Source organism: Asterias rubens, chromosome 15 (genome assembly GCF_902459465.1).
Source record: "Asterias rubens chromosome 15, eAstRub1.3, whole genome shotgun sequence".
NCBI classification, from domain to species: domain Eukaryota; kingdom Metazoa; phylum Echinodermata; class Asteroidea; order Forcipulatida; family Asteriidae; genus Asterias; species Asterias rubens.
Genome location: NC_047076.1, coordinates 6222170 through 6235313, shown reverse-complemented (window position 1 = coordinate 6235313; position 13144 = coordinate 6222170). Strand labels below are relative to the sequence as shown.

The following is a 13144-nucleotide window of genomic DNA, read 5'->3' as shown; positions in this document are numbered from 1 at the left end:
TCTTTCAACTCATGAACATATTCGCACCATTGCACTCCTAAACATTCATTATGTGTATAATATTTGGTTTGCAGTAACACCATGTGTACAATCTACTTGCTGAGTAGACAATGTTCTTTTCTACCCAGCAAGTAGATACAATGTATACACATGGCATTACCACATATCAAATATACATGTATTTTTTTTTTTTTTTTTCATTAAACAAATTGTTAAACAACCACTGGTGCCATTATCTCTGCTTTTTGTTTTGCTCATTAAAAAAATGTAATAAATTTGTTAACCATTATTTTCCATTTAACAGGGAACAAAGAGCTGATGATGCCATCATCTCTAACTCCCAAATCAATAATGGGATAAGGACTGAGGGAATGAGACATAAACAAGAAAGATTAGCATGTGAAAGAACTTGGCAATCAATCTGAACAATGAGAGATATTCTACAGAGAGTAAAAGAGAACCCTCGCAGTGACATCACAGAGCTCAGATGGAAACAAAAGGAGGGGAAATATCCTCCTCTCATTCCGGTGCCTACCTCCGGTTGGAAAAGCTCTTTATCATTTCAGCTTTGATGTATTACCACCATTAAGGGAGAAAAGAATTCAGATGCACTCTATGCTGCGCTCTCTTAGCTTCTATAAATTGATATTTCTTTTTTAGCTGTGAGGGGATTTGGTTGTGCAGTAAGTTCTTTTAGGTGATTTATTTTGCTTGCGGAATTTGAATTTTTTTTAAAAAGAAGAAAATGTACGTTGGAATGTTTTTCAGGTAAGAATTGTTTAGAATGTTAGATTGACATGAAATAAAAAGAAAGTTATGAAATATGATATAGTTATAGTTGAAAGAAATTTGTGCGGACGAAATGTGGTGAGTAATAAATATTTTTTGAAAGAATGGAATGAGAATACATTAACAAGAAAGACTGGTTCAGTTTATTACTGATTTGTAAAATTTTGATGAGGCTTGCGGTAACACCATGTGAAAATCTCTTTCGAGTAGTGTTGGTTCTGAATTGAAACCGCGGTTAACAACTCAACAAAGTCAATCCGTATACTCTGATCGTAGCGGAGGTGTTTTTTTTTTTCTTTCAAATTTGATTTTCTTGGAAAAGGTAACCCAATTTTAATTTCTGTTTATGAAATTATGGCTCTGAACCCCCCAATATTTTAACTTAGGCTCCTTAGATTAATGGTTAACACAGACAAAAGAATTGCAGCAAACTAGATTTGCCAATTTCATTCAAACAACTATTTCATCTGGTCAGTTTATAATAAAAAATAACTTATTGGAATGTTTTTAAGGTTTTTTTACGGCAATGCTTTCTTTGTGGTGAGGCTCACAGCTGCTCTTTTCATAAATAAACTATATTTCTCAGAATTTTTCAAAAAATAAGATCTGAAATAAAAGAATAAAATCTGTTATTTTCTGCTTGAAGAATACTTTTGGTAAAATATTTGTTACCAAGGTTCAATGTTTTAGCCCCTTGTCCTTTTTTCCCCAAATTTAGTTAAACAAAAAAAGAAGATAGAGAAGAAAATCCTTACTGAAATTGTTTATTGGTTTTTTTGTGGTACTTTGTTTTAACTGCTTTCTTGAGTTTCAAATTTCAATATTATCTCTGATGAATTGTTTGAAAAACATCAGATTATACAATACAAAGAAATTGTACGAAAGAAATTAATAAGAATACCAATGCACCTGAGATTGGTGTCTCGTCTTCAGCAGTGAAACATCCGAAAGATGTTGCTCCTTAGAACGGGAACTGAGATCGTCAAACTCTGCCCTCAGGTCACGTCGCAGCTTTGCCACGGCATCGGCATGAAGGCGATCCTTCTCCATCCGGAGTCGCTGGAGCCGCGCCAGCTTATCCTTCTCTGCCCCATCCTTGTAAGTCGTCATGCCCTCGTCGTAACGCTTCTTCAAAAAAGTCTCGCGGTGGCGGTATTCTAGCTGCTGCTCGCGGTAGCCAACCTCCCAGCGACGGACTTCAACATCCTTGTGACGGAGCTCCGCCTCGAGATCCGACTTCTCTGTCAGGAGTTGCTGCTCTCGCTGCTGCAGTTGCTGCTCGATGTCACGGAGGTCACACTCTAGAGATCGTTTCTGGCGAGACAGCTCCTGCTCTAAGTGATCCTTCTCATCAAGCAGGGCTTCAAGTTTCTGCTGCTCCTGTATTCTTCGCTGCAGCTCAAGCCTCTCTTGCATAAGACGTTCCTGGATTTCTTCTTTCTCGGAGAGCTTGTTAAGGAGCAATTCTTTCTCACGCTTTAAGTTCTCCTCTCTTGAAGCTGAATCATTGAGGATATCTGAGAGGTTGAGTCGTTCACTTTTCTGCTGTTCTAGATCATTCTTCAAGGATTTCTGCTGCGTTTGTAATTCCGTCAGCTGCTGGCCGAAGACGTCCTGTACTTCCTCAGAGACGGATTCAGTTGTCTTAATTTGCTTCTCAAGGTCAGTTAATTTAATTTTCAGGTTTTCCCTTTCGTTTTCTAGTCTGGCGTTGCTCTCCTGAAGTACACCGATCTGGCGAGTTTTCTCTGTCAAGATCTCGTGCTCGGTCTGTTCCTTGCGTAGGATTTTCTGTCTCAATTCATTCACTTCATCCCTCAGGGATGAAACTTCTTCATGGGAAATGTCTTCCTTTTCTTTTAGCAACTGGGCAGCAGCATCTTTCTCATGCTGCAACGCATCCTTGAGCAGTGCATTCTCCTTGGTGAAGATTTCAGTTGTTTCATTCAATTCTTTCTTCAATTTCTCTACTTCTTTTTCAAGATTCTTCTCACTCAATTCGATTTTTGCCAATTCTGTATCTCTCTCTCGGTTAAGTGCGCTGAGTTCTTCTTTAAGGTGCTCGTTCTCGAGGGTCAACTCAGTCTCTAGATGTTGGAGGGACTCAAGTCTCGCCTGTAGCTGGGGTAACCTCTCTTCCACCTGCCAACGTTGTTTGCGCTCATGCTCCACCTGTGCTCTGACGTCCCCTAACTCTTGCTCTGACTCGCGCCACTCACCCACGGCATGTTTACGCTCGTCATCAGCAATTTGTAGTTGCTCTTTTAGGGCTGTAATCTCCGCCTCTTTCATGTCAATGCTGGTCCGGAGGAGATCATGCTCGTGTCTCAATTGTACCAGTTCAGACGCGACAGTTGCCCTGTCTTCAGCCGTTTGTTCTAGGGAATCACGCAGGATGGCATTTTGTTTCTCGGCAGCTGTCATTTCCGGTGATTTCCTGCCATTATTGCCTGTGGCAGAATTTACCTCATCGTGATGAATGTTCTTCAGCACAGCCACCTGCCGCTCAAAGTTGCTCCGCTGCTGTTCCATGTCTTTTTTTAATATTTCATTTTCAGATTGAACGGCAGTCAAGTCACGTGTCATCCGCTCATGATTTTCTTTCACACTGCCCAACACTGCAAGGTCATGACCGAATTCAGCATTCTTTGAGATCTGTACAGCCATGTCAGATTTCAGCTCATTGTTCTCGGACTTGAGCATTGACAACTCATCGGATAAGGCTTCAATTTGCTGCTTGGCTTCTTCATGTATAGATGAGTCAAGCTTGAGTTTTGAGTTGATGTTTTTCATCTCGCTCACTATTTCTTGCAGCTGTTTGATTTGTTCCATATCCTCATTGTGCTGCTCTTGTGCCATGCGTGACTCGTTTGAGTGGTTCATTTTCAAATTGGCCATAGCCGTGTCCAAATCATGATTGACATTTTCGTTTTCATTCAATTGAGACAAGGCCTGCGCAAGTTCTTCTTTGATCTCATTACGACCCTGTTCTAGCTCAATGACTTTAGTGACGAGAGCTTCTTTTTCTTCTCCTAATGACCTCTCATTTTCTGCATGCTTATTTTTCTCTTCTTCCAGAGCTGCTATCTGAGCCTCAAATTCCTTCTGGGTTTTCTCCAGTAAATGTTGTAGGTGTTCTTTCTCCCGCAGGAGGTTCGATCTTTCCCCGACCCAGTTATCACCCTCCCCTCTGACAGCAGATGACTTGTGACTCTCCAGCTCACCCTTCGTTGCCTCCAGCATGTTGACAACTTTCGACGTCTCTTCGCCAAGCTGCTCCACCTTTGCCTGATGGTCCTGATTGAGTCTTTCCATCTGTTCGTTGTAGGCAGCCTTGTCCTTCTTGCTGGACTCCAACTCTACTCGTAGCCGGTCGAGCTCGTCTTCAATTTGTGATTTCTCATCCTCGGACCTCTCAACCCGGCCGTGAGAATCAAGTGGCAACTCCTCAAGACGTTCTTGGAGTGACCCCAGGCCTTGGTTCTCTGCCGCCTGTCCTGTTTCGAGGGCATCTAGGTCAAGGAGAAGTCTATCATTTTCAGCATTTAAGCGATCTTTCTCGTTGATGACATTTAGCAGCTCTTCTTGGAGTTCCTCCTGAACATGATGGCTTGCATCAATTTGTTGTAGAAGAGCATCCCTTGCCTCCGAAAGGTCTTGGTTTTCATTCTGAAGTCTATTGATCAGATCCACCTGGTCAATAGTGTCATCCAGACTTGTTTGATGTAGCTCCAGCTGCTTTAGTCTCTTCCGCTCAGCCTCTATTTTCTCTGCGACCTCAACCTCGAGTTTCTCCTGGAGCTCCTGACGAGCATGCTGCAGCTCAGCGACAAACTCTCTATCTTTTTCTGACCGGATGCTCTCCACCTTCTGAACATACTGTTCTTCCAACTGGTTCTGAATTTCCTTCAGATCATCCTGATACTCCACCCTCAGCTCTGATTGAAGCCTCTTCAAGTCTATCTCATGAGAATATTTCATATCGTCCATCTTCTCGTCGTAGTCCTCCTTCAGTTCCTCTTCGATGGTTCTTCTCAGCTCGTCAACATCAACAGGTGCATCTGTGTTCCCTTTGAGTGTCTCCAACTCTGCTTTCAAGGATTCCAGCTCCTTCTTGTGAGCATCCTCAGAACCAACCTTCTCATCGAGGGATGTCTCTAGTTTAGTGTTGAGCTCTGCAACAACCTCTTCATGGTCTGCCTTCAACTTCGCAATCTGGTCCTCATAGTCTATATTAACGGTAGCCAGCCTGTCGGCTTCTGCAATATGCTGCTGTAGTGATCTCTTCAATGTGTTGACCTCATCCTTCTGAGAGTCTTGGAAGCCCAAGAGATCTTGAGTTGACTCTTCAAGTTGGGCTCTAAGGGCGTCTGCCTTACCCTGCTCCTCCTCAAGAGCCATCTGAGTTGTGTACAATTTATCTGTGTGCTTTTCATACGCCTCGACAGTATCAGCAAGCTTCTGTTTTACGTTGGAAATTTCTTCAAGGTTTCTCCGGTTCTCGGAATCTCTTGTGGCAAGTTCATCTTTGAGATTTGAGATCTGTTGCTCCAGTTCTTCACAACGTTTGTTGTTCTCGGTTGTGGAGTCCATGTGTCTCTCTAACTCGCTGCATTTCTGGACCAGAAGGTCTTTGTCCTGCTGATGGCGTTCCTGCAGCTGCTCTTTGATCATGACGATCTGGTTGCCGTAACTCTCATCCAGCTCTGCTTGGAGCGTGGCGAGGGACCTCTCACGAGATTCTGGACTCAAATCCCCGCCCTGTTCCTTCAGCTGTTGCGACAAGGACATGATCTCCTCCGCCGAGTGTCGTCGGAGCTCTTCCTTTTCTTCGATGGACTCCACAAGCTCCTTAGACTTCTGGGCATAGCGTTGGGCAAGGGTTTGCATAGCTGATTCTTTGTCGTCGACAGTCTGTCTAAGAGCCATCACCTGATCCTGGGCGTGGGAGAGCTCCTCAGCCAAACTGCTGTGACCACCGTTTTGTTCCTTAAGTGAATCCCCAGCCTGAAAATAAATACAATGAAATATAAACAACAATCGAGTAACAAATCTAATCTGATTTGGGGTTGAACAAAGAAAAATTGACTAGAGCAGGATTTTAACCAACGACCTCCGGATTAATGTGCCGGCTTTTTACAAACAGTACTATCAAGATCTACCTGTATGTTGGCCGTCTCAATATCTTTGTTCGGGGTGGCAGTTAGAATCTAATCTAATCAGATTTGTTCGTATAAATGTTTGAGTTTCATTCAAAACTGTTTTTAAGGATTGATAATTAAAATTTAAAAAAATCATCAATATTTTTTATAATAATATCACCAAACATCTACATGACCCTAACAAACTCATCCGAAGAAGACTTGGGTAAACGCGGAATACTTGTTTTTGGTGAAACAATTGACTTTTCAAATAATTGTTAACAAATCTTCAAGAAAATCATGCTTTCTTCAGGCACGATACTTGGTCTTTAGACAAAATTAGGAACATTTTATTTACTACAGGCATGACCCTCAAAGAAGAATACATGTAGGACTATTTTATTGAATACAAGGGTTGAACTGCATGTTTATGGCATAGTCTTTTCAGGCTATTTTATAACGTTTTTGCTGATTTTCTGACGGCAAAAAAAATCAGAATTCAGACATACATGACCTTGATTACAATTACTATAGGATTTCATAGATAATTAAAATAGCAGTTTTGAAGGTTTTTTTTTTTCAGTGCGCGTAAAATCAGAAAACAGACTTTAGGTACATGTAGGAAGTACATTATGCCTGCTCCTTTAATAATTAACTTGGGCAATCTTAAGTTCAAAATAGGTAGAGGGAAATATTATTTTAAAAATTCTCCAAAGATGGATTTCCTCTGAACTGACACTACTGAGGAACAATGTCATGACTGCTTCTTAAATAATTCACTTGGGCCATCTTACTTGTTTAACAAAGGTTTGAGGGAAAGATATAAAACATAATTTTCTCCAAAGATGCGTTTCCTCTGAATTGACTCTACACACCTGCTGAAGCTGTGATTGTAGGGTCTGAATCTGAAGCGCAAGTTGCTCCGTCTGTGCCGCTGCCTCTTGCTGGATATCGTCCCGACTAGTGAGGGCGCCCTGTAAGCTAGTGGACAGGTGGCGGATGACGTCGTCACGTTGCTGCAAGGCCTGCTGAAACTCTTGAATCTGTTTAGGGTGAGAGGGAGAAACAAATGAGATGGTAAGATTTGGGATACGCGCTCAAATAAATTTAACAAACTAAAAATTAGAACTTTTCTGAACTTGCATAATCTTTTGTCAGTACAAAACACTTTCCTAAATTGTCACTTACATGTAGGTTGCGCACAAGGTAGCTCAGTATATACACAAAGCATATTGCGTTGAGATACAAAGCTTTTGCATGAAGAATTTACGTGGCAGATAAAATGCTTGTGCAAAGTCTTGCTACAAAGTGTTTTGCACTGACATGAACATGTATGTTAAATTTCTGCATTTTTTTGTATTGATAATTTTGTCCTCTTTCTAATGAATGCTTTAGGCTGTGAGACTTTACATGTACCTGGTAATAAGAGATTTATGAGGGATACACATAGGGCACCACGGCTGCATGCCGTTGGTTACTTCCAGGCCTGCTTTGCAAGTGCAGAACCCTCTATGCTGGCTCTGCCGGCTGTATTTATTCACTTAGACACCTTACATTTCTTTGGAATAGTCTTCCTGTGCATATTCGCCAGGCTAGTTCTTTACAATGTTTTAAGTCCCTGTTGAAAACTCATTTGTTTAAAGCTGCTTTTTTGTAATTTGCTTATTTGTATCTTGTATCTTTCACTCATTGTTTATTTTATTGTTCTCTTTATGCACATAGAGGCTTTTTGCAAATGTCTTATTATTTTTATTTATAAATCGATTGTGTATAATTTTGTAAATTCACTCCATGAGGGAGCTATAACAACTCCACAGCTGACACCTGCCTCATAGCATGCACAAAAGTCTCAACAAATCCTTCTTTGACCATCAATGTGACCTCATTGAGAAGTTGCCTCAGCGCCCAGCTGGCAAGCACTGCTAACACACCTCCAAGTACAAGAGCGTGTGACCTTTCCCTTTTTTTCCCCCTTTCTTTATCAACATATTTTCCTAAAAATAGTTGTTACTTTTTTCATTACTTATCATTCAAGAAACTTCTTTATAAAGTAATTCATTTCATCCAATCCTGAAATAGCTCAGAGTCGTGTTTCAAAGTAAACTGTATTTTTTTATGGAAAGACGGCAAAATGTTGATTTAAAAAGTTTGCATTAAGTTTTTAGAAGTGTTTGATTGTTTTAATCCTTGTTGTACCTTCACTTCCCTTTTGATCATGCAAAACTTATCAGTCACTTCACAATTTACAAGTATGGAATGTGAACTTCAAGCTGATTTTAGTAGACCCGTTACTTCAGAGAAATTGTTTTTTTCTCACTAGGCGAGGGGGGTAGGAGTGTTACATATTTCCAAACTTCAAAGAGCACAGAATTATGTTACTTTTCTCAGGGTTCTCACCAGAATTGTTCAAAATTGTGGGGCACTCTGGACCCAAATTTTTGAGGTTTGGTCAAAGGATGCTGATTTGATAAAAGTTCTTCAGAATGATTTCTACTCTGTGTTTATCTTGGTTTTACAAGTCCTAATGTGCATTCCGGAGAAACATCAATGGTTTTATTTAGAAGATTTATGTGAAATCAGTAATTTTCAACAAATATAAACCTTTTTTTCTTTTTTTTCTTTTTTTTTTCCCCGGCCGAAATGTATGTGTATCGACACGCAATTCATGTGTATCGGCCCAATATGCTACCTTGAGCATGGGGAATACCCTGCATCACAAGAGAGATGGATGTTTACAACAAAACAGCGGACTAGACTGTGGCATAACGTCTTATCCTGTTATTGTCTATAGATTAAAGTCATCACAAAGGAGCCTTTCTTTGCTACATCTCAGCTGAGCCAACCCAAGCTAAATTTGCCAAAAACTTTGAGGAAACACAATTTCTGACAGATGAATTGTGTCACGGCAATAAGCGGGGTTTCCTGTTGTCTAGTCATTGATTTCAAGTTAATTCTTTTCTTCACCCGATTAGGATCGCATCAAATATTTTATATTTCCTCCTTCGAGGACATTTCTGTTACAACTTGTGCAGGGAATTTCAAGGGGCCAAGAAAAGCAAGGGTGAAGCAAAAACATGTTTGGGTACAACATGAGCTGAGGCATAAAATGTACACTGTACATACATGCTTTATCAGGGATTGAATTTGGGGCAAAATTCGACAAGACAGCAGTGCTTGTAGCTGAAATTGTTTACTGGGCCAGAATTTATTTTACAAGACCAGGGGCCAGTTTCACAAAAGGCTAAGGAACATTACAGAATTTGTAAGGACAAAATTTGTGTAAGATCACAGATTTACATAAAACTTACATGGTCTAACGATGATGATAGTAGAAAACATCCCTTGAAATATTTCTGTCTGAAATGTCATATTTGGATGAGAAATAAATTAAAATAATTTCCCAATATGCAAAATGTGTAATCTGTTTTTCACTATTTTCTCGTTACCCAGACAGCCAATCGATCTTAAACTTTTACAGGTTTGTCAGTTTATGTACTGTATATATATGGTGGATTACATAAAGTGCTTACAATGCCAGCAACTGTTCCATTAGCAAAACCAATTCTGTAATGTTCCTTTGAAATTGAGCCCTGAATCTAAATGAAAAAGAACTTTCAACAAGCTTTAACACGCCAACTGTTTTATTTGACCCAGCACTAAGGAAAGACTTATAAATGAGTGTACTTTGTTACTCGACAGAACTGAAATAAATTTACTAGATTCACCACTTGAACATTTTATTTTTGAAGGGGTTCAAACTGATCCTTAGTTTTCATTTTGCAACTATTTTTCTGAATGGATTTAAACTAGTCTGTTGGTGCATGAAAAAGTTAATAGACTTTTAAGGCTTTTTAATAACAATTTTTTCAGATTCTTCTGGGGGTAAAACAAAAAAAAACAGGAACCAGATTAAAATAGGATGAATATCATGCGTGTAAGTTAATAACAATAATAATAATAATAACCATCTCAGCTTCCCGGTGGGGAGTATGCAGCCTGTGCAACATTAATATGCGCTACTCGGATAAGTCAATCACAAGAACCATCTCTGCCCTCACAGGTACCCATTTACCCCTAGGTGGAGAGAAGCAATAATAACTAAGTGTCTTGCTCAGGGACACAAGTGTCACGACCGGGATTCGAACTCACACTCTGAACAGAATCAACAGAGCTTGAGTTCTGTGTTCTTATCCACTCGGCCACAACACCAGGTGAAGCTGGTACCCATCAATACAAAAAGTTATCCCTAACCAATGCTATGAATACTTTACACTGATGGCTACAATTCTACGCTAGACTTGAAGTCAAAAGGCAACAGCTGATTTGATGCTTCTGCTGGTTACCAGTCTTAACTCTGCTAACTACAGCGTCCTGCTAAGCTGCCTGTACAAGACACCAGCTTTTTACAACATAGGAAATGCCTTTAGCTATCGACTAGGAACCGGTGTTATAATCCCACAATTCACAGATTCTTCCTAAGTTGATATGGGTTTCCAACTTAGCAGAGTTGAGAGGCAGCAAGCCGAGTCCAGTCACGCTGAGTAGATATGGGTTTCCAAACTAGGAGATTTGAGAGGCAGCAACGCGAGTCCAGTCAGGCTGAGTAGATATATGGGTTTCCAAACTAGGAGATTTGAGAGGAAGCAACCCGAGTCCAGTCACGCTGAGTAGATATGGGTTTCCAACTTAGCAGATTTCAGAGGCAGCAACCCGAGTCCAGTCACGCTGAGTAGATATGGGCTTCCAACTTAGCAGATTTGAGAGGAAGCAACCCGAGTCCAGTCACGCTGAGTAGATATATGAGTTTCCAAACTAGGAGATTTGAGAGGCAGCAACCCGAGTCCAGTCACGCTGAGTAGATATGGGCTTCCAACTTAGCAGATTTGAGGGGCAGCAACCCGAGTCCAGTCACGCTGAGTAGATATGGGCTTCCAACTTAGCAGATTTGAGAGGAAGCAACCCGAGTCCAGTCACGCTGAGTAGATATGGGTTTCCAACTTAGCAGATTTGAGAGGAAGCAACCCGAGTCCAGTCACGCTGAGTAGATATATGGGTTTCCAACTTAGCAGATTTGAGAGGTAGCAACCCGAGTCCAGTCACGCTGAGTAGATATGGGTTTCCAACTTAGCAGATTTGAGAGGCAGCAACCCGAGTCCAGTCACGCTGAGTAGATATGGGTTTCCAACTTAGCAGATTTGAGAGAAAGCAACCCAAGTCCAGTCACGCTGAGTAGATATGGGTTTCCAACTTAGCAGATTTGAGAGGAAGCAACCCGAGTCCAGTCACGCTGAGTAGATATATGGGTTTCCAACTTAGCAGATTTGAGAGGAAGCAACCCGAGTCCAGTCACGCTGAGTAGATATGGGTTTCCAACTTAGCAGATTTGAGAGGAAGCAACCCGAGTCCAGTCACGCTGAGTAGATATATGGGTTTCCAACTTAGCAGATTTGAGAGGTAGCAACCCGAGTCCAGTCACGCTGAGTAGATATGGGTTTCCAACTTAGCAGATTTGAGAGGCAGCAACCCGAGTCCAGTCACGCTGAGTAGATATGGGTTTCCAACTTAGCAGATTTGAGAGAAAGCAACCCAAGTCCAGTCACGCTGAGTAGATATGGGTTTCCAACTTAGCAGATTTGAGAGGAAGCAACCCGAGTCCAGTCACGCTGAGTAGATATATGGGTTTCCAACTTAGCAGATTTGAGAGGAAGCAACCCGAGTCCAGTCACGCTGAGTAGATATATGGGTTTCCAAACTAGGAGATTTGAGAGGCAGCAACGTGAGTCCAGTCACGCTGAGTAGATATATGGGTTTCCAACTTAGCAGAGTTGAGAGGCAGCAACCCGAGTCCAGTCACGCTGAGTAGATATGGGTTTCCAACTTAGCAGAGTTGAGAGGCAGCAACCCGAGTCCAGTCACGCTGAGTAGATATATGGGTTTCCAACTTAGCAGATTTGAGAGGCAGCAACCCGAGTCCAGTCACGCTGAGTAGATATATGGGTTTCCAACTTAGCAGAGTTGAGAGGCAGCAAGCCGAGTCCAGTCACGCTGAGTAGATATATGGGTTTCCAACTTAGCAGATTTGAGAGGCAGCAACCTGAGTCCAGTCATGCTGAGTAGATACGGGTTTCCAACTTAGCAGATTTGAGAGGCAGCAACCTGAGTCCAGTCATGCTGAGTAGATACGGGTTTCCAACTTAGCAGATTTGAGAGGCAGCAAGCCGAGTCCAGTCACGCTGAGTAGATATGGGTTTCCAACTCAGCAGAGTTGAGAGGCAGCAACCTGAGTCCAGTCACGCTGAGTAGATATATGGGTTTCCAACTTAGCAGATTTGAGAGGCAGCAACCCAAGTCCAGTCACGCTGAGTCATAGGAAGCTAACTTAATAAACAGCGGCACTAGGGGTCACCAATTGAAGCAGGGGGGTGGAGGTTCATGTGGATATAGGAAAGAGGAAGGGGGGATGATGGATCGACCCAGACAGACACAAGAACAGGACTTGGCACTCCGGGAGGATGGACGGCCTGATCTATTCCACGGAGGAGTGGAGTAAGGGCTTGGACTTGGCTCCCGGTTTCTCAAGCTCAGGAGACAGACGCAGGATTCTGAGACCTTTCTGGTGACCCTGGGGTACCCTTTTTAGGGGTTCCTGACAAGAGCTGGAAATTAGATCAATTGGAACTCGGAATGTCCAGATGTGTGACTCGTGGGGTGACTCATTATTTGGAATGAGTCATGCTTTGGCTCGCTCTAATTGGCTTTGTTTTCTGGTCAAGATGCATAAGTCTAGTGTTTCTAGGAATCATTCAACTGCAATTGGGTCCTTACATAGCAGAATTGTTTTGTGCGTGGCTATTTGTTTTTATGCATAAGAGCGGCTCCATAAGTTTTGGATTTTCATTTATCACACTTTGGAGTTGTGATTTGTGAAGTGGTGATAAGCGGGGAATCCATATGTTTGCTGAATACACAACATACAATTGAAATTGATAAGGTGCTATTGCTTTAAGATCACAGCGCATACTTGTAAAAATTTACATGGATCTAGAGGTAAGTCTTAAGAGCTTTGCGAAATAAAGATAAACTAAAAAAAATCCTGAAATGTGGAAAGACAAAAACTCAGCTAAACATAAGTTGCAGCTAAACATGAATTTGCCAGAAACATTGGGTGCTTCCAACTGATCTACCCAACTTCAGAAGGGATAGACAAGAATGGC

The 13144-nt window shown here is 41.6% G+C and overlaps 1 protein-coding gene across 4 annotated transcripts in view; it reads right to left on the bottom strand.

Moving 5' to 3' along the window:
• The window catches only part of LOC117300357 (A-kinase anchor protein 9-like), a 126007-nt gene that overhangs the window by 77829 nt on the left and 35034 nt on the right, over positions 1–13144 (bottom strand). For all 4 annotated transcript variants that reach the window (XM_033784122.1, XM_033784124.1, XM_033784123.1 and 1 more), the window contains exons 6-7: positions 6806–6973; positions 1699–5796 (exon numbers count right to left, since the gene is read on the bottom strand). In XM_033784122.1, the coding sequence (XP_033640013.1) occupies positions 1699–5796; positions 6806–6973 (4266 nt within the window). The remainder of the gene's footprint in view (positions 1–1698; positions 5797–6805; positions 6974–13144) is intronic.